The sequence below is a fragment of the Sylvia atricapilla genome, chromosome Z (assembly GCF_009819655.1).
Source record: "Sylvia atricapilla isolate bSylAtr1 chromosome Z, bSylAtr1.pri, whole genome shotgun sequence".
Classification (NCBI taxonomy): Eukaryota; Metazoa; Chordata; class Aves; order Passeriformes; family Sylviidae; genus Sylvia; species Sylvia atricapilla.
Window position 1 is genome coordinate 67,456,183 of NC_089174.1, and position 22,288 is coordinate 67,478,470.

Genomic DNA, 22,288 nt, shown 5'->3' on the forward strand with positions numbered 1-22,288 from the left:
CTGATGTTCCCCTTGCCTTCAGGCATAGTCCCGGGCCATTTCACTCCCAACCTGTGGCCAGGCATGGTGACTAGCAGTAAACCCAACTAATTTAATGATACAGTCACACAGCAGTGCTTGGGAGGAGAGGATGATGCCTGCCTCTTGGACACACAAATGCTTCAGCTGGACAGACGAGCTTTGTTTAAACATCACACGGCCTTGACAAAAGGGGACATACCAACACTTTGAGACAGCAAGACCTTATTCAGAGTGCACAGCAGACCTGAGGCTCAGGAGGAAAATGGCCACAGACTCTCATCTTACTGTAGATGAGTGGCAGGAGCTGGGGGGCAGCCATCTGTACCTTATCCATGAGTGTGCCCAGGAGTAGGTGTCTTCAGCAGCCTCCATTGCCCCAAAACTTATCCTTCTACTCACCTGCACCCCAGCTGCCAGCAAGTACTGACCTGCCAGAGCAATCAACCACACTGTGCCTCAGTCTCCTTTTACTGCAAGGACAAACCTCCTTCTTTCATGTCCCCTGCTCATGTGGAAGCTGAGAGCTGGGGAGCTCCGACCCAGCACCAGCACTTGCAGGACTGAAGCATTTGGGGCTGGATGGTGCAATATTGGCATGCTCCCTTCTACCCCATCCCTGCACACCTTCCCATGGGGGCCTGCTCCTGTAGCCTGGCTGAGCAGTGCAGAGCAGGGTGCCTGTTTTGCCACACTGTTGAGAGACTCCCAGGAGAGACCTGCAGCCTGGCTGCTGTGTCCTTCATCCCTATGAACCCTCCTTCCTCCTCACACCCAAATACAGCCCCCTTGCCACTGCAGCACAGTAGGCAGAGCTGTCTGCTCACCACACACTCCACACTGGCTTTCAGGCTCAAACTTGAGGCATGACAACTACCTGATAGCTTTTCTTTTATTTAACAAAATCACAGCACAATTTAAAAAAAAAGAGAGAGTAAAGAAGAGACATATATATGGAATTTTTGTAGTGAGCAGATCTAGCAGCAAATAACCTGAGAACAGCATGAACTTCAGGTGTGGCCATGGGGCAGGGCTGGACCATGGTATCAGGCTGAGGGACTGAGAAAGGGTGCAATGTCCCAGAGGAGAGCAGGGGCTAAGGGCCACATTTCTGCCTGCTCCACACTAGTGGCTCTATTTCTTGCAAGGAAGAATGTATAGCCACTGTGGAACATCTCCATCACTCCCCTCCATCCCCACAGTGTTCTAAGCTGGCAGCCCTTCCCAGGGATGCAGAAAAACTCCAAGTTGGGGCTGACCATGGAAAACAAAGGGGTTGGACTAGAGCTGGATGTCACAGCTGCTGTGCTGATGGGAAGCCTGAGACTCCCCAGCTCACCTGGCAGATCAGTCCATCAAACAGCTTCCAGGCTGCAAAGGTGATGGAGTCCAGTAGCCTCTGGCTCAGCCTGACACAGGCTGCTGGGTCAAATTGGAGGCAGAGGGAAAAAGAAAGAGTAGATAAAGCTCTGCCCAGCCCCACACACTGGCATGAGTCTCAAGGATGGTCATCCCTGAGGCTGGAGGTGGAAGCAAGCTGGCTCCATTAGCATCAGATTCACAGATGGGAGGTGGTCCCCTCCAGCTTCTGGGACCGGCCATGGCTTCTTCATGACCTACTTGCCCCGAGATTTGCCCTGGGGAAGGGAAAAAAACACAACTGGTGCTCTTGGGGTATGTGCTTCCTCAGACTCCCTTCCTCTGCTGGACAAGCCACGGCAGTGATGGACCTGTCAGAGCTTGTAAAGCACCCTCCAAACTCATCACAAGCCCTCTCTGTGAAGATGCACAAGCGGCAGACTCCAAGCTAGAGGGGCAGAAGTGTGGAGGGATTTTGCTCCCAGTGCCATTTGTCATGGCACACACCAGGCTCAGACAAGAGTGATACTGGGTAGACAAAAGTTCCAGGACTGCATTTATTTGGGGTGGAAGAGGGATTACCAAGGAGGCAGACTGGTCCCAGTTGGAGGCAGGAAGGATGGAGACCAAGACAAATTAACCATGCCTCAGCAGAGCACACTCCTGCTCTTCCCAGCAGCTTAGTCACAATGGGAAAGGCTTATTTGGCAGAGGATAAACCCATCTCCTGGGCTGATCTCTTGCCTGGCTGAAAACAGGGATGGTTCTTACCCTCTTGGCAGAGCTGGCGTCCAGTCTCTCTTGGAGACGAATCACCCATGGGGAGTGGAGGGGTGCACAGAGGTGCTTGCCCTTTGTGGTGATGAATCTGCCAGGCCCATGAGGGAAAAACACAAGATGTAGTGAGCAGACACCCCATGGATGCTCAAGAACACCTTAAGCTCTCATCTGCTCCCTACCTCACTGCCCTCCCTCATCTCTTCCTATGGATGACTTTCTTCCCTGGCTTTTGCCCCATGCTGTCCCCTCTCAATTTCTCCCACTCCCACTGAGCCTCTGGATCTCCAGGATCAGATCCCTTCTGCAGTTCTTCGTATTCCTTCACCCTCAAATCCAGCTCAGTGTCCCCCTGCCGTCCTGCTCTGCCTGCAAGCCTGCCTCCATACAAGGTCCATCCCTTGGCCATCACGAGGCCTTGTCCCTCAGCCATCACTGCTTGGGCTCTTACACTGCAGCAGGGATGTCACAGCCATCCTGCACCAGCTGGAGCCGGTAATCCTGCACTATCCGCCGTGGGATGGGCATATCGCTTGTCCGCAGGCAGCAGTCGAGGACGTTGTTCCCACCACGCACTGGAGAAGAAAGACATCATGCAGGCTGAGGTCAGGTGCACCTCTCCCAGCTTTCCCAGAGGGTGATGGAGCTGCGGCAGGATGGTGCCAGCAAGAATGCTGTCACACACTGCCCTGGCTGGGCACACAGGCACCAGCTTTATTGCACCCACACCCCAGTGCAGGGAGCCCTTTGCCTCCTCCTGACAGAAAGCAAAGGAGATGGGCAAGAGTAAACAGGCAGAAGGCAATCCTTCTGCAAGACTGTGTCCCTCCTGAACCCCAGGCAGGACACAGAGGTCTTTATTTACCCTGCTTCAGGGTGCTGCAATACAGACAGACATTTCTGAGGAGCTGGGGATGACTTCAACTTTACTGAAGCAATGACAACTTTGGCTGCTACCCCGCCACCAGCCCACCCCACACAGATCATTCCTGTGACAGCTGAAGGGCATAACTGTTTGTGTTTCTCTGCAGAGAAGGAGATCCAGAGTCACCCTCCCAGCAAATGCTGTATTCACTGCTAATACCTGACAAGGCTGGCAGACCCACAGATGTCTGTACCCTCACCAGCAAGGTGTGGTGCAACACCACAAGGTGTCTGGACCTCCCACATTCCCACCACAGGTAGAGGTTCTGATGCCACCCACCCAGATAACTGCGACCTGTGCAAACCTCACGTCCAACACCAACATCCCCTCAAACATTAGCCCTGCCCTAACAAACACCTTCCCTCTGACTCCAAGCCCTGTCACTTGCCTCCAGGCTGCCCTACACCACAGGATGACAGGAAGGTTCCCCTGGTCTACTGGGGAGAGTGGGATCCAGACAATCCCAGCCCAATGTATGCAAGCTGTTCTAGGGCACTGGGAGGCAGGATTGCTCCGTGGTCTTTTCCAAACACACCTTCCCAGCCCTAAAACCCTACAGGCTCCTGTCTGGACTTTGGGCAGGACAAAGTACCTGTGGGACAGATTACAAGAAGAGGATGCACTAGGGCTGTGATGGAGCAGCAGCCACATGTCCCTCTAAAAGTCTGCTGGAAATGCAAAAGAAAGAAGAAACTGAATCCTCTCACTTCCATAGGAAAGCCAGACTGATAGGTCCCCTCTTACCATTCAGGATATGTCCCAGGAACAGGAGTCTGAGGCAGAGAAGATGCAGCCACTGCATTTTGCTGCTGAGTCTGGCAGAGAATGGGCTGGAGGCGATGGAGTTTGAGGCAGGAGAGGTGAGCTCTGCACAGTTTCCCTGCACCCTGCTGCTGCTGCTCCCCACTGCTTATATATCCTTCCAGCCCATGGCTTTCACTTTCTTTCAGAGGCTGGGAAGCTGTAATAAGTCTTACAACAGGCTGGATTTAATCTTTGAGGAGTTCCTGAATATCCCCAGCAGCTGCTTTCCCTGCAGCCAGCTGTTCTGTGGTCCTGTAGCCAAACATGCTCTTGCCCTCTCTGGCAGCACTCAGGCCATAGGTGTTGCTGGTCAGAACTAGGCAGCTCAAGGGTCCCTTTACCTTGTGAAAGCACCCCAGGGCCCTGGGATGGCACCTGGGGGCCACTCATCCCACATTTCCCAGTCTCCTCTCTGAGACATCTCTGGGATATTCACATTAAATATCTCACAGTCTCAACCCTCTGATCCTATAGGAGGGTAGAACTTGCCTCAACCCCATTTTTGGGATATATGTTTGTACTGGGCTGATGTCTGTCTGCCCCCAAGAGTCTCCCTGGCTAGTTGCTGAAGCCTGGCTTTCTCCTCCTGCCATCCCCAGTGCCCGTGTGGGGGCACATCTGAAGCTGGCAGAGAGAGAGCCCAGTCAGCATGCTCCATCCAGGGCCAAGATCTCACAGGCCAGAAGACAACCTGATTTCCAAGTGTCCCAGAAAACAGGTTCTTGGCCAGAGGCAGCTACAGATCTTCCTGTAAACAGGTTTCTTCCATGCAGGAGCAGAAATCCCCCACGGAGACTGTGCACACAGCGCAGGGTGCCGGCAGCTCACCCGCTGCGTGGGCACTGCTGTGAGGACCAGAGCTCCTGCTTTGAATCGTCACAGGAGCACAGGGAGGGGGTTGTTTCTCCTTGGTATGGTGACTCACCACCGTGCCAGTGCCACCTGCAGTGATGTCCCTTAAACCAGGCTGCTTCAGTCCCTTGTGGGACGCAGAGAGCACTGGGGTTGTGCAGCCAGGAGAAGAATGATGGAAAGCTCACTGCTGTCAGCAGCTGCCTTGTAGGGAGTTGTCAGTCAGGGTCTCCTTTGAGAGGCCCAGGGACAGACAAACATAAAGGCATCAGATTCACCCAGATAAATTCCCACTGACAACAGAAAAAATATTTTGCAACAGGGGTGAAAAAAATGCTGGAGCGGAGTCTCTATGCCTTTACTTTTCCCTTGCCCAAGCTTTGGATTTGTCCTTGCACCTCAGTGGAGAGCAGTGTAAAAACCCCTTCCATGTGGACAAATATCTACCCAGGCACAAGGCACACAGCTGGGACCCGGGGACCTCAGTGAGTCCTTTTGCTCCTCTCAACAGTAGGAAGGATCTACCCCTTCCTCACGTCATGGTAAGAAGCACGAGGAGACTCCAGCCATGCCACAAGACATGGTGTTGCAGCCCTGCAGTGGCACCGGTACTGTCACGAGCCTCATATATGGGGGTGATCTCCTCCATCAGGAAAGCATTGCCTCTGGCTGCTCCTGTGCCCCAGCAAGCCAGTGCTGTGGAGAAGGAATCAGGCAGGGGCTGGTGGGCAGGAGGAGCAGCACAAACAGGATGTGCCAGCTTAACTTCAGTCAACATCTGCTGGCATTCACAAGGCAGCAGAAGGCAAGTTTAGGTGGTGAAGGATTAGCGTCCATCATCAGTGCTGGGCTCCCTGCAGGTTTGGGGATGTAGGCTGTTTCTGCAACCTGGTCTCTACTTAATCTCCTCAGGACACTGCCAAAGAGATGTCACAGCAGGGAGGATGACAGCTCCTGGTTGCTGGTGGCCAGAACTGCCTCTAACTGAGAGCCAGCTCCTTGTTGGGGGTTGGTCTGACAGTGTGGAGCCCTATACAGAGGCCAGCAACCAGGCCTGGGCCCCATGAGCAAGGCTCTGACTCACTGGTATGCAGTACTGGGGGACCTGCCCAGCAACAAACCTTCACCTCCTTGCAGGTTCAGTGTGTTTGACAGACCTTGCAGCACAACCAAGGGCTGGCAAGGGGTGCTGGGAGTCCCGTGCTGTGGGACTCCCTTCATGCACTGCAGGGTTCTGCACCCCTTGGCAAGCAGAGGTGTCCCCAGTCATCACTTCCCTGCCATAAGGCTCTCCTGCCAGCTGCTGGCTCCCAACTGGCCCTACACCAAAAGGAGCATGGGGGGTTGGGAATATACCCATATGGAGCTACAGCTCTTAGCCACTTCTGGCTGTAGGAGACCCCCACCCCTGAAGCTGCCCACAGCCCCTGCCAACAGCATGGGCAGGAAAGGAAAGGGAGTGTTCTTCCTTATGACGGTTGTCGGGGAGCCAAGTGGGCCAAAGCACAGCGGTGTCACATGCCTCTGCTCCCCAGGAAGAACACCAGAGTAAGAAAAGGGGCTTTCCACTTGCATTGTGAAAGGCGAATGTAGTGGGTTTCCCCCCTCTACTGGGGTCAATAAGATTTCTAAGAAAAGTGTGGTCATCTCTGAAGCGCATCCCTGTGGCATTCAGGAAGGTCACACATCCCACACAGCACAGAGCCTCAGGGGCCAGAAGAGGTGGTGCAGATGGGAAAGACAGGGATGCTGCAGGGTCCAGGGTCCCCAGAGGCACAACCAGGCAGGGGATTTGGTGGGGATAAGGGAAGAGCATTGTTCAAATTGACTCATTTAAGGCTCTTCCTGAGCAATTAGGGAGCACTGGCGCTCCAGCCCCGAGGACACCACAGGATACAGCATGAAGCATCCGTAAGCACTCCCTCCTGCAGAAACCTCGATTATGCAGTTGTTAATTAAAGTGGAAATCAGAAGGGACTAATGATCCCTGTGGGAAATCCAACCTATCAAAATGTAAATGGACCATAGGGGTATCACCTTCATCCCTGGGCTCTCCTCAGGGAGCACTGACCATGCTGCTGCCTTCCTGGAGACCTGACAGCCACAGGAACCACCAGGACAGCTTCTCCCCAGGCTGTCTGATGGCAGTCTGCCTTCCACCTCTGAGCTACAGAGCTGGAAAGGGCAAAGGGGGAATTTCAGCAAATTCCAGCTACAGCCAGTCCCTGGGGTGGGATCTAGCCTGGCTGCATTCATTTCATTGGGAAATACTGGGAAAGCAGCTGCTTCAGTTCCCCTTGCAACACTGGGCTCATGGCAGCCTCACACAGCTCCCATCACATTCCAAGTCCTGGTGTAGCACAAGGACCGAGGCCACAGCAGCCTATGGGGTTCAGGACCCCAGTGGATCTCCTCTAGCTGAGTGAACACAGTCAATCTGATTTAAATGGAGACAAAGTGGGGGGAAATAGCAAGTCATGGCTTTGCCCTGAAGTAGCAAAGATGAACCTGAGGATCTGGTTTAGAAGAATTCAAAAGGTTCCAATTCCTGCTCTGTCTCTAATGTTGAGATCACTGTAAGTGATGAGCAGCAGATCCATCTTGCTCTACACTCCTAGGTGAGCAACACATGTGTCCCTCCGCATCACTTTTGGGCTGTTGTTTCTGAGCCAGATGCTTCCTGTAAATAGCACCGAGATGGCAGGGGCTAGGTGGGATGCCCCCCTACCCTGACTCCCTGCCATCATTCTGCCTGTCATCTCTGCAACCACTCTAGGGATTTCAGAGGGGGTGGCTGGGGACACCTTTACAAAAAGCAGCCAATCAGCAATTTCCTTGACACGCCCCACATGGCTTGGTAGAGAAGGATGCCCAGTGAGGCTGCACACTCAGTTCACCTGTGGACAGACCTACGAGCATATGGGACAGAACAAACCTTTGGGGGCTGCTCTTACTAGTATGTTGGCTCTTTTACAATGGTCAGGGGAGACTGTGAAGTTCTTGGTTTGTTTCAGCTCTGGGGCAGGGCTCACATTGGCCCCAACATAGGATATCCTCAGAGTAGAGCAGGTGCTTCTTCACAGCCAAGGAGCAGATCTGCCCTAGGGAGACAAGGACGGGAGACAAGCAGAGGGATCTTGGGTTCTGGGGAAATGGAAGGAGGAATAACAGCATGAGACACCCCAAAGCCAAGGGTCTTCAGACAGCAAAACAGAAGATGGGGGAAGAAGGATGCTTGGGAGTTACACATAGGCAACAAAAGGCTTGAGCGGAAGCTCTGGGATGTGCCCTCTAGGACAGCGTGAATACCAGAGGATGGCCAGGACTGAGAAATACCTTGAGGCAGGAAGGGTGAGAGCCACTGTTGCCTACCAGCCACTTTCCCACATCTTCTCTGCTCTCAAGACCATAGCAGACCTCAGGAGATTAGTGTTGATGGATATAACACCAAAAAACGCCTTGAAGCTTTGCTTGGAATCCAAAGCCCCTCTAATACTCACGCAGCCCCAAAACCAACCTTTGGTCCCCACAAGGCTGCTGCAGCACAGCCGTCTCCTGCTGCTGGGCAAGGACCTGGGCTGGAGAGACGGAGCTGGTGTGCTTATGTCCAGGTGAGCCTTGCTGGAGCTCTACCTGGCATCATGGCCCAGAGCACTCCAATGCTGGCACAACCCTGGAGCATCATCTGCACCAGCTAATGACGTGAGCTAATCATTTGGCCTGGGCTCAAGGCTTTCTTGGCTGCATTCTGTTTTCTGTCTCGCCTGGCTGCTCTCTGCTGTCACTGAAGCCTTTCTGCTCCAGGGTGGCTGAGCTTTCCTAACCTTTTGCTCGGCTTGACATTGTTGCAACTTTCCTTCCTTCCCTGCAGACTGATTCTGTCTAGCTGGGCTTTTATAGAGCCCTTGCCCACCTGCTACCCCAGCACATACTTCATCAACACTGCCTTATCTTTGCACATAGAATCAGGTTTGCCCTGCCCAGGTGCGTGAATTCCTTTCTGCTGCTTCACTGCTGCACTGCCTTAGACCTTCTTCTTCACATCTCATGTCCCAGCTGGGGTCCATGAATTCAGTTCCTTTGTGAAGAAGGAATTTTGGTGCCTGTTGAGTGCTGCAGGCTCATCACTTCTTACAGGGAGTCTCCTCAGAGGTGTTTCCCTGGTGCCATCTTGCTGTGCCATCACAGCAGCACTGTGACCAGCTGATTCACGCTTGCCTCAAGAGGCTCCCAGTCACCCTGCCACCTTGTTTGCCTGGAAAGAAGCATTCAGCAAAAAATGGCTGCTCTGGAAGAGGAGTGCAAACATCTGTGCGTGTGGAGGCACAGGCACATGTGAGGTTACATTTGTGCATCTGTGCCCATGCTCACCTGTGCCTTCCTGAGCACAGAACAAACTCCAGTGTGCTTCCAGACCCTGGTTTTTGGGTAAATTTTAGCGCAAATGAGAACACCACCACTAGCATGTCTTTTTAACCTGTTTTCAGCCTAATGTTCTCTTCACATTCATAGGTAAAAAGCCTTCCTGTGCAGTGTTTTCTTCCACAGCCAGAGTGACACCAGGCCACATTTTACATCCTGGCTTGCTCCTGCCATCTTCTCAGGCTTAGCTGTTTGTGGTTGCAGATGTATTCATCTGGACTCATTTCTAGGGAATTTTTGTGACCATTTCACAATCCCCTGACACCAAAACCAGCAGAAGCAGTTCAGAGGCAGGGCCACTGGGTGCAATGTGTCCATTCAAACACAGGGCTGCCTCCAGCCCTCCTAAAGCACACCCACATGACTCCTTGTGTGCAGGTGTCACCCAGGCTCCCAGCAAAGCCTAATCCACCGTAGAGCCTCATTAATAACCTGTTTTATTGCTGTTATCCCAAAGCATCAAGGAGCACAGAGCCCTTGCTTTGAACAAGGAGTGCATATACAGGAAGGGTCAGAGTCAGAGGGACAGGCTCGGCCATGTTGTGTCCAAACCAGTGTTGTGCCCACGTTTGCTGGCATCTCAGAACCCTCACTGGGAACAGATGAGAACCAGGATGTCTCCACCTTGCTGAGCAACACAGCTACAAGAGAGAGGACTTGCACTGCTTCCCTCTGCCAGCAGATCTCAGCCTGAGCACCCCAGGGATGCATCACACAGGAGCACAGCAAAAGACTGAACCTGGGAGATGATGGTGAGTGGGGCAGGAGACCACCACACACTCAGCCCTTCCCACCCCACCAAAGCCCATCAAAACAGCCAGAAAGAGTGAGTTTGGTTATAAAGAATATATTTTATTGCCAACATCCTGTCCAAAAGCCGGCCTGGCAGACGGCCACATGTTCAGGATGGAGGAGACAGCAGCAAGGAGACAGCTCAGCGCCTGTCCCATGCTCAGGGCCACTATCTTGAACTTCACAGTTATTTTACACAGCCTTAAAATGATAGACCGAAATGCCCTCTTAATAAAGCAGTTAAGCCAGATACGTATTTGGTAGAAACGCTCAGCTACAAGCTTTACTCCAGCAAATACACGGCGCATGCTGATAGTGTTAAGCACTGCAAATCCTGTTACTGTATTTATATGGATTAATAGACCTTTACTGACCAAAGTCCACATTCAAAATCTCTGCAAGCAGATAGCAGTGATGCCCTAGTACATCAGGGCACCTGTTTAATTTGCTTCTTCTCAGCATGCCAGGGAGAACAGGTTGCAAGCATGCCATTTTCATCTGACTCAGCCCTGTCACAGGGGTCTGTCCCATCTCCACTTGAAATCGCACTTAAAGGTGGCACCACATACTTAGTGACTGCTCTCACTAAAGGTTTGGGATAGAGTTGCTCTCAAATGGCTGCAGGATGTCTACAATGAATTTTACAAAATCTTCTATTCCCTCCACCTTCACAGCCTCACGCATGTTTTTCACCATGTGGGCTCTTCATATTTGGTAAATAAAAGAGTTGCTGGTGCTTTTTCTTTTTTTCCCAGAAAACTAAGCATGTGTCTTAATAGTGTTTGAATTCCTGACACAAGCAAAGCCAGGGGAAAGAAAAGAGTAAAATTCCACTAAACTGAACAATTTGTTCTAACTTCATTGCAATTTTGTAGCCAGTGGAGTTAAAAGGGTATAATTCCACTAAATTGAACTATTAGTTCTGATTTCATGGAAATATTGTACAAAAAAAAAAAAAAAAAAAAAGTGGCTATCTTTATCCAAACTACAATGCAACAGTGCACTATAAAACCTGAAAGATTAGAACAGTCCAGACACAGAGCCACACTGTTAACCCAAACCTCTCCATCTCAGCTGCTATTAATCACTCTGCAAAAAAGCATCCAGCAAGCTCAAGTGGGACCACAGAACTTGGGATCTGCCTAACTCCTTACGGTCTTGCAAGCCAAGGAGTGAAAAGATGAGAGGAAAATAAAATGTAGCCATGGTTTATTTGGTAGAAAAATAAGAGACATTTTCCAGAAAATCTAGCCTGCAGCATAAAGACTACTTTGTGAAGCACAAGGAGACAGAATTAAAGCCTTTCAGGAAGACTGAATGAAAGCACAGTTTTCAAATATAAATACAAATGTATAATATCCCCCAAAAAAGTAATAGAAAAAGCGTCCATCCTGCTAGGCTAAATACCTCTCCTTCAGTGGGAAGCCTGTCCACTTCCCTCCAAGAGGCCATGGCTCAGCTCCCACGCTCAGGTCCCCACTAATTTGGCCATGAGACAAGTGAGGACCTGGGTGCCTGCTTTGCTGAGAGCACCCAGGCACTGCAGGTGCTGGGGGATCTCTGTGTCAGGCATAGCAGCAACAAAGAGGTTGAGGGGCAGAGGGAATCCTCCGCAGCCTGCCCCATCCCCGCCCTGGGACTGGCGGGTGGGTGGGTGTGTGGTTTGCATGTGTCCATTGCCATTGCCGGGCCATAGGTCAGTCACCAGCGGGAAGGCATCCGTCCTAACAAAGGCAAGGAGGAGGGGTGAGATGGAGAGGGTCTCAGCGAGATCATCCACCCCAGCTGGGGGCCATTCCCTTGTATGACCTGCTCTGCCCATCCCCAAGCATCGCCTTATCCCAGCAACTCCAGAAAAAAAGTTAATTTCAAGGCAAGCACAAACCAGGAGAGAGTTGTTCCCTTAGTGCGTCTATGCTCCAGCCATGGCTCTGACAGCTCTCCCAGGCTTTGCACCAGAAGATGAACGCCCACCTTCCCACACAGAAGGCTCTAGAATGGGGTGCAGCACCCTCACTCTACTGATCCTCCTCACCTACCTCTTCAGGCCTTAGACCCGCTGCCGCCTCTGCCTCTTGGGTCTGCCCCTAGGACGCTGGGTCTGCACCTTCTTCTTGTTCTTGTTCTTGGCATCCTTGGGCTTCTTGTCCAGGTGCTTCATCAACTTCTTGACAGTGTCATCATTGGGAGAGGCACAGATGTTCCTGTTCCTCTTGGTGGTGAACCTGGGGGAGCAGCAGAAAGACTTTCTAGGGGGGAGGAGCAGGAGGACAGGGGAGGGTTCGTCTGAAGCCAAACTCTTCCAAGTGGTCCTGGCCACCACAGGGTACTCACACAACAGCCTCAAGAACACATCCCATCTTGGGTCCCTGGAGGCGGTAGGATGTCACCACACCATAGGGGATGGTTTTCTGGCTGTGGCTCAGGCAGCAGTCTGAGGCTGAGCTTCCGATGCCTGTGAACAAGAAGAGGATGTGGGATTTGGGCTCATCCATGAGTCAGGACACCTTCAGAACAGAAGGCCAGCTGACAGCACAGGACTTGCTTGGTGTCACGGGTGGGGGTGAGCCTGGGCAGCACGTGGGGTTGAAAGCTCTCAACCGCAGTGCTCAGCTACAGGTCAGACCTGGCTGCAGGAATACAAGACACCACATCCAAGAGTGATGGAGGGGAAACTGAGACAGAGATGAGCTCCTTGAAAAGGGACTGAACCTAGTTCACCTCGTGCTCTTTTCAGCTTGGGGTGCTGCTGCCCCACCATGTACATGCTCAGAGATCCACTCCCAAGCCGAGCAAGCACTGCAAGCCAATGCCACAGGCAGACACACACAGAGCCCTGCACACAGCCACAAACCCCACATGCCAGTGCAGTCCAAACACCACCCTCACCACCAGCACCCAGTACCCTACTGAGACCCACACACCCTGCCCCATCCCAGCAGGAGCAGGCAGGAGGGCTCCTCACTCCTCACCTTGAGCCTGGGTGATGAGGAGGGCGGCAGTCAGCAGCAGCAGCAGCAGCAGGAAGGGGCGGTGAGCCATGGTGCTGCCACGGGTGCTGAGCAGGGCAAGGCTTGAGAGCAGGACAAGCTTTGGGAGCAAACACACACTGCTGCCCCGTGCTGAGGCTGCTCCTATTTATCTCTGGATTCCTTGCTTTCGTTTTCAGACAGCCTGGCAGACAGCCCACCAGCCAGCCAACGGCTGGGTGATGCAGAAGTGGAGGGTGGGGGATTCCTGTAAGCTGCAAGCCCCCCTTTACAGACACGTCCTGTCTTGTTTCCAGCTGCCCATCACAGCATGGGGTGCCAGGTGGGGCACATGGTGGAGATACAGCTGCTGTCACAGCTAGATGAGTTTGTGGGCTCCAGTTTCCTACAGAGTCTCACAACCTGCCACTACCTGCTCTCAGAGAGTCGGGTGTTTATTCCCATGAAAGGGATCCCAGAAGCTGGCCAAGTCTTTAAAGAAACCAAGGAGTCAACCTGTTTTGCTCCCCCACTTTGTGACTTGCTTCCAAGCCAAACCACCAACACAAATAATGGGTAAGAAGTGGCTCAGGGTGAGCCCACACCCCTTCCCCCTGAGACCCTATCTGTGTCTGATTGCCTTGGGGACGACCTCAGCTGAAAAGAGCTGAGTACAGCCGTAGGGCTGGGATGTGGGAGGGCTAAACTGCAATGAGGCTGGGGAAAACAGCACAGTCCACCACATTTTGGTGTTGATATCAAATTGTGGGGACCTGAGTGTGAGTAGGGACCTTGACTAGCTGAAAGAATGTGCTGACAAGGATGTGAAAACCCACAGCAGCATGACATAACCCTGTGCAGCTGGACACAGCAGGACAAATGGGGACTATGTAGAAGTGGACCAAGAGAGCTTAACAGGACCCCACTGGAAATTCCTGTGGTGACAAAAGCCATCCAAAGAGATGGCCTTTGTTACCAGCCCAAGCCCTGAGCAGCTAGCATGACACCAGTTCTGCTGTGGGGAAAGGACAGTCAGACATTTTTCAGGTAACCGCAGGAGCATGGTCTGGAAGAGACCAAGGATGGTGGTTTCACAACTTCTTTGGGCAACCTGTTCCAGTGCTTGATACATCCCCAAGTTGAAAACATTTCCCCCGCCATTTAATTGGAATTTCCTGGGATGCATCCAGTGTTGCTGCATCTTGCCCTGCTCCAGAGCCCCTCTGAGAAGAGATGATGCCTCAGCATCACTCCAGCCCCTCTGGACAACCCCCACCGGAAAGAAGTTCCCCTTGCCATTGTTCACCACCCACTGTTAACAGCCCCTCTTCACTCATTCTGACCTCCAGCTCCTTGGAGCTGGATAGCTCCAGATAGCTCTAGTCCCAATGCTTATGCCAGCTGTGCCATGGGAGCCCCAATGAAATGGGCAGCCCTCATGGGGTCTAACCAATGATAGTGAGGGTCAAACCCCTTGGAAGGCCCTACTGCCTGAGACCTGGGTTGTAACACCAGGACTTTTCACCAGTTCCGGATAATGACCCTGATAAATAGTCATCAAAGACAATGAGTAACCCAGGAGAAGACCGAAGTCCCAGCTGCTACAGAAAGCAGAGCTGTTTAAGGTGCCCACACTCTTGCTCCTCTCAGGAGGGAGAAGACAATGCTTGAGTCATGGATCACCAACAAATGCCATGCAGCCCTCTCTTGGGCCAGGAGACCACCATTCCTCTGGGACTGCCTGAGGCAGTGTGCCAGGGCTGCACTCCTGAGGCTTCCTCCATCAGTCATGCATGGACATCCCATTCAGTGATCAGCACACTGCTAGGGAGAGACAGCTCCCCACACACTTGTGCAACACAGATGCTGTTGTGGAGTCAGGCAGTAGAGCCTGGGGCAAGCAGCAGGCATGGGACACCTGCAGTAGCAGGCTGTCTGCAGGTGCATCTCCCCAGGGTACTTGGAAGCATGGGGAACGAATCCCTGGAGGCATCCTGTGTGCTGTCACCCATCCCCCTAATCCCAAAGCACTGGTGGCATCAGGACAGGGCAGAAAAAGGAGAGACATGCTGGTACTTAGTGCCTTTACAGCCCTTACTTGTGCAACTCCCCAGTCGGTAGTGCCTGGGTGCTCCCAAAGGAGCCCAGGAGAGCTCTTCAGTCCCACACAAAGCCCAGATTCCTTCCTTGCCCAGTCTTTGTCCTACTACAGCAGCAAGCTCCTGGAAAGTCCCTAGCTCTCTGAGTGTTTTGAAGACACTGCAGCAGCAACCTCTGGCCAGAGGCCATCCCCAAACACGGTCTGAAGCTGCTGCATATGGTCAGGGCACGTGTCTCCCTTCCCAAAGACATCAGTCTTTGGCAGATCCCTGTTGCTGTGACTTGCACCTCTAACAAAGCATCTGGGTGAGCAGACTCCCACTCTTTCCAGGGAAGGTGGTTGGAGATGTCCCAGGAGGGAAAGGGACACTTGGCAATTGCAGACACGTCTGCATGCTTGAGCAGCAGGGCCCATTGGAATTCAGTCTGGGGGTCTGTGCCCTGTCTCCCCTTCTGCCTCCCTTCCCTCAGAGCATCCCCCTTCACTCCTTCCTCTTGATGTGCCTTACTCTGTCACCTGCTCCCCTAGCCCAAGGAGAAAGAAGGGAGTAAGGGATGAGTAAGCATCCTTGTTTGCAGAAATGAACAAACTTTTGGGAGACAGAGGAACTGACAGCAGGGGGGTGGAGACAAGGCTTTTTAGGGGTCTCAAACACCAGCAGCCTCTAGCAGCTGGCCAGGCACAATTTCTTACAAATAACCCATTTTTTACTGACCTGGGCTCCTGCAGTTACCACCTTTTTCCATAGCTCATAGGTGCAGGATGGAGGCAGACACAGGGAGGGATACACATCCAGGCAGGATTCCCTCTGAGGTGTCTCAGCTCTGGGGAATACCTCTCTGCCTACAGGTCTGTGTCTGGCACTGTACAGACCCATTGCAACAAGGCTTTGCATGATGATGCTTCCAGCTACCCCCATGCTCAGACAGCCCAGCACCAGCCCTTTGCATCCCTGTGGTGGAGGAATCTCCACAGTGTATGAAGATGGGAGGGTATCCTAGGCAGAGAAACAGAGTGCACAGAAACAGTGGGATGTGAAAAAAGGTCACTTCACTGCCTTGCTTGTGATCCTTTCCCAGGCAGTAAAACCACCATGACAGTTTGTAGGGTCTTTCTCAAGCCTCCCTCCCAAATGCTTCCCAAGTTTGCACCCTGCACCAGAGCACCAGAGTTTCAGGGCCTGGAGTTCATTTGTGGATTACTTCCCTGGTTTCTAGCATCACAGTTTCCTAGCATCTCAACCCATATTGCCAGGAGATCCATTCTCCTGAGCACTCAGCCCTCTGCTCATCTATGCCTGGGCTGACCAGCAGCCCTGCAGAAGCCTCCAGCTCTGTCTGATTTAACCAGACTGCAGGGTCTGCTTCCCAGGCAGCTCAGGGCTGGGAACAGAGGTTCCTCAAACTGAAGGCATCAAGAGGGGCCAACCAATCGGACTGGGAATTTCCTAATCCTTGTGGATGCTTCCTCCAAGTTAAAGTCACTGCTGACAGGAACAGGGTCGAACAGCTCAGTTCAACCCGCTGACCAGCAAATTCCTTCCTGCAGAGGCCCCGATTCCCAGGACCCAGCACAGAGGTAGGTTGCAAAGCCTAGCGTGGAAAACCCCCGTGTCCGGGAAGGGGAGCAGGCTGCCAGGCACAACGTATAGAAATGTCAAACATCGACACATCTCTTGGGATGCGGGAAAGAATTGCTGGGAGCCAGCAGCACACGAGGCAGGCAGGCTGCCTGCTGGCTGCTGCACCATCCTCGGCCTTCAGCGAGGCCGGTGGGAAGAGCAGGATAAGCACAACATGCTGAGAAGGGCAAGGAAACAGCTCCTCGGGAGTGCACGGGTGCTGAAGCCAGCTGGGCTGGGAGAGGGTCTTCGGCCTTGAAAAGTTTGCTACACACACACACCCACACACACCCACACATACCCACACACACACACACACACACCCCTACACACACACACACACACACACACACACACACACACACCTACACACACACACACATACACACACACACACACACACACCCCTACACACACACACACACCCCTACACACACACACACCCACACACACACACACACACACACACACACACACACACACATACCCACACATACCCACACACACACACCCACACACCCACACACCCACACACACCCACACACCCACACACACACACACACACACACACATACCCACACACACACACCCACACACCCCCCCACACACACACCTACACACACACACACACACACACACACACCCCTACACACACACACACCTACACACACACCCCCCTACACACACACACACACACACACACACACACACCCCTACACACACACACCTACACACACACACACACACCCCTACACACACACACACCCACACACACACACACACACCCCTACACACACATCCACACACCTACACACACACACACACACCCCTACACACACACACACACATACACACACCCCTACACACACACACACACACACACACCCCTACACACACACACACACCTACACACACACACACACACCCACACACACACCTACACACACACACACACACACACACACACACACACCCCTACACACACACACACCTACACACACACACACACCCCCCTACACACACACACACACCTACACACACACACACACCCCCCTACACACACACACACCCCCCACACACACACACACACACACACCCACACACACCTACACACACACACACACACACACCCCTACACACACACACACACACACACACACACCTACACACACACCCACACACACCCACCCCCACACACCCCCCTACACACACACACACACACCCCTACACACACACACACACCCACACACACACCTACACACACACACACACCTACACCCCCCACACACACACACACCTACACCCCCCCCCACACACACACACACCCACACACACACACCTACACACACACACACACCCCTACACACACCTACACACCCACACACACACACACACACGCACACACACACATACCCACACACACACACACCCACACCCACACACCCACACCCACACACACACACACCCCCCCACACACACACCTACACACACACACACACACACACACACACCCACACACCCACACCCACACACACACACACCCCCCCACACACACACCTACACACACACACACACACACACACACACCTACACACACACACCTACACACACACACACACAGATACCCACACACACACACACACACACACACACACACACACACACACACACACACACACACACACCTACACACACACACATACCCACACACACACACACACACCCACACACACACACACACACACACACACACACCTACACACACACACACACACACACACCTACACACACACACACACACACACACACACACACACACACACACGTTCTTCATTTCCCCGGAGGGAAACTTGATTTCCCAGCCTGATGCGGGTTAACCCTTTGGTTGCTAGCATGACTGCAGAGTGGCTTGGATTTAAGGCAGGACGCTGAAAATGTTCAGGGGCTAAGTGAACAGATGAGAGGGACCTGAGCATATCCTGCACCCTGGAACAGTGGTCTCTTTCCACAGCATCCTCTGCAGGATGTGCAGTGCTGCACACAGTGCTTGCTTAGACCCAAAATCAAGGGACTGGGGTAGTTTTGTGTCCTCATGGAAAATACATGGTCAGCATTGCTCAGTTCTTAGCCCCACAATCGAGGCATATGGGATCCTTTGGACTGTGGCTGTTGTGAGTGTGCACTATGCTACCAGAAAATATAGGGGAGATGACTCAGAGCCTGTCCCTCTGTGGCACGGTGGAGACCTCCATGGGGTGGCCAAGAGTTATGTTGGAAAAGGAACGAGGCAAAGAGTGGGAGACACTTCAAGGAGGAGCGATTGTGATTGTGCTGTTGTTTGCCCAATCTTCCAAAAACAGTGTCTCTCTCAGCTAGTCCTCATCCCTTCCACCACCCACAGATTCAGCCCTCTGTCTTCCATCAATACAGGAAATACATCCATACTCCATCCAGAAATCCCATGGGTCCTCGTATGGAAGCTTTAAACTCAGTTTTGAGTTTTATGGAAACTACTGGGGCCAACCCAGTCTTCACTGAAAGTGGAGATGTAACGAGTCATAAATCCTCTCACAGCAAAGTGAGCAGCAGCTCCCAAAGCAGGGCACAGCATGTGCCGGACGAGATGGAGCTCTGGGCACCGGGAGATGGGTGGGTTGGACAGGCACTGTCCAGGATGGGATGTGGAGATGTGTGCACTTCGTGCAAAGGCATTGCTCTGGCATGTAAATTCACAGAGACTTGAGGAGCTGCTGGGAAAAAAAGCTGTCTGAGTGTTTTTGGACAGGAAACTGCTCCTTCTCTCTCGGGATGTCGGACTTTGACACCAGGCAGAGCCTCACTGCAGACACTCGTCAGCCCGTTCTGCCCCACGCTTCTGGCACAAGTTCACCTCCCTGGGAGCTTGAACCAGAGGAAACAGCAGCTGACACATTCACTGAGTTCATCAGTGGGGTTGGTGGGGGGCCACTTGTGGGGAGACAGAAGAATTAAAGACAGCCAAAGGGAATTAAAGCAAAACATCGAAAAGGCTCTGGAGATTTTGCAGAAAACGTTACAGCAAGCCGTAAACTAGGAACTAGACATGCTTCAGCCAAGACTGGAAAACACCAGAGAAGGGCTCTGCTCCTCATGGTGGCTCTGCCAGACATTCCAGCCAAGGAAGCAGCTGCAAAATGCCCAGGCAGCAGTAGAAAAGGCAAATAGCAGAGAAAAAGCAAAGAGAAAGGAAATGAAGCCCCATAGTGGGAAAAGGTCTCAGGCACCAACCCCAGGCAGAGACCCACCATGTTGCTTGCCCATTACATGGGCTATGAGCATCAGGACTTGGCATCAAAGAGCACCAGTGCCAGGAGGGCAAATGATTAGTCATTGGCCAAGTTGTTCCCAGCAGCATGCACAGAAAGGAAACAGCTGCTGGAAGAGAGGGAAATGGATAGGAGGGGCTCTGGGAGCTCAGCTATGTGGGGGGCAATTCTCTTCCTGCAGGCACATAGTTAAAAGATAAGAAAAAGTTACATATTCCAAGCTCAACTAAAACTGGCCATGAACAGTGATTCAGAGCAGTAGGGCAGAACAACAGCGCTTTCAGAACAGCTGCTCCACCACAAGGCCAGTGCTAGAAGACATGAGGAGTGACTTGAGGGTCATTTTGACACCAGCCAAACATGATTTATGCAGAGGGGACACCCTGCACCACTCAGGAGACCTGTACAATGCAAAGCAACCTCCTCCCAGGCACACAGAGCGCAGGGACTGACCCAGGCACACCAAGGACCTGGGGAGTCAGGACTGGCCATGTGACCTGGCCATCATCAAATGAGGGTGTCCAACAAGATGCAGAGGACACGTGCCTATACATAGAAAAAACATTGTTTGGAGCTGGGACACTGCTCCAGACACTGCAGCCAGCCAGTATCTGTTGTTCAATGGGTGGCTGCAAGCAGTGTGCGAGGGGCTGGGAATTGTGTGAGGGGCTGGAAATTCCCTTTGAGGATGGGGATCAAGCATCTGTTTACAGCAAGGGAAGGAAGAGTTGTGGGCCCAGAAGCCATGACACCTTCTGGCAGCAGCCGCCTGCCAAGGGCCTACAGATCCTGCAAGGGCAGCTCTGGAAAAGTCACCCAGACAGTTTGAGAGATTTTCTCTGGTAACTGGCTCAGGCCAGACAGTATCAGGTCAAAGGGCAGACATACCATCATACCAACTGATGGGCTGCATGCCAATGCCTTGGGAGCAGAGCAGACCATGCTTGCTGCAGAGAGCTGGAGGGGTTCATGGCTGCCAAACTGAGAATTAAGTGCAGGCCATGTTCCATGTCCTCCAGAACTGGCTGACTGTGGTCACAGTCAAAAATGGGAAATTCCCCACCAAGGATACCATGAGGGCTGCAGCCCCATTTTCCACATGTGCAGGACTCTGCTCAAAGACTGAAGATCCCTGTGATAGTTGCCAGCATTGTAAATCCCACATGGTGCCCCAAGGCAAGGTTATAAAGGCAATAAAAAGGATTTGTGAGACCAGTTGGTATGGTTAGCATTTATCAGTAACAGAGAGAGCATCCTCAGGACAGCTTGCCCAGAAAAGTTGTGGATGTACATCCTGAACACAACCTGGCAGTGTTCTAGACCAGGCTGGTTGAGCCTGCAAGGTGTGGAAGGTGTTCCTGCCCATGTCAAATGGGTTGGAATGAGATGATCCTATGGGTCTTTTCCAACCCAAATTATTTTGTGATTGTATAATTCTCTGCTGCTCCCTCCTTTGCCTGCAGCTACCTCCCATGGAACAGCAGATCACTTACACAGATACCACAGTGCCTGAAGCCTCTCAGGACACTGCTGTGGCAGATGTGGCCAATCCCATTCCCTTTGGGTTTCTCTCTCCGCTCAGTAGGGAGATGAGGCCAGATCAAAATCTCCCCATGGGTTTTCAGACACAAAAACTGTTCTGCCTGTTCCCGTCTCTTCCTGCTCTTAGGTTCAAGGCTGAGTTGGACAGAGCAGATCCCACCAACAGTTTGGGACAAGGGGAATGGCTTCAAATGGAGAGTAGGTTCAGCTAAGACACTAGAATAAAACATATTTACTATGAGGGTGGTGAGGCACTAACACAAGTAGTCCAGAGAAGTGGTGAATGCCTCATCCCTGGAGATGTTCAAGGCCAGCTTGCATGGGGGTCTGAGCAGCCTGGTCTAGTGGAAGTGGAAGGCCTGTGGCAAGGGGGTTGGAACAAGATGGTCTTTAAATTTCCCCTTCCAACCCAAGCCATTCTGTGATTCTATGAACTCACAGAAGTGGCCTCCCATCACAGCCTTGGGGTAACACAGCCTTAACTTAAAATAGGCTATGAGCTGTTGTGGGTTAACCCCAGTAAGCAGCTAAACATATGGCTCACTCACTCCCTGCCAAGTGGAGAGGAGGAGAGAATCAGAAGGGTAGAAGTCAGAAAACTCATGGCTTGAGATAAAAGAAGATTTAATAGGTAAAGCAAAAGCTGCATGCACAAGAACAACAATATAAGGAATTAATTCACTTTATCCCATCAGGAGGCAGGTGTTTACCACTTCCAGGAAAGTGTTCATCATGCTGATGAAGTAAATACTTCATCACGTGTAATGGCTCTTTGCAAAGACAAATGCTGTAGCTCTGAAA

The 22,288-nt window shown here is 52.3% G+C and overlaps 2 protein-coding genes across 2 annotated transcripts; both read right to left on the minus strand.

Annotated features, from left to right (window-relative positions):
* Positions 1-1,277: 1,277 nt before the first annotated feature.
* On the minus strand, positions 1,278-3,881 carry CCL19 (C-C motif chemokine ligand 19). The gene is made up of 4 exons (XM_066338659.1): positions 3,824-3,881; positions 2,606-2,729; positions 2,149-2,245; positions 1,278-1,655 (listed from the first exon to the last, which is right to left on the minus strand). Exons 1-4 carry the CDS (start codon positions 3,879-3,881, stop codon positions 1,635-1,637), a joined length of 300 nt encoding a protein of 99 aa, XP_066194756.1. The 3' UTR covers positions 1,278-1,634.
* Positions 3,882-11,141: 7,260 nt separating this feature from the next.
* Positions 11,142-13,526, minus strand: LOC136373699 (C-C motif chemokine 21-like). Its single transcript, XM_066338658.1, has 4 exons — positions 12,922-13,526; positions 12,284-12,404; positions 11,985-12,174; positions 11,142-11,673 (listed from the first exon to the last, which is right to left on the minus strand). Exons 1-3 carry the CDS (start codon positions 12,989-12,991, stop codon positions 12,000-12,002), a joined length of 366 nt encoding a protein of 121 aa, XP_066194755.1. The 5' UTR covers positions 12,992-13,526; the 3' UTR covers positions 11,142-11,673; positions 11,985-11,999.
* Between the last annotated feature and the right edge of the window lie 8,762 nt (positions 13,527-22,288).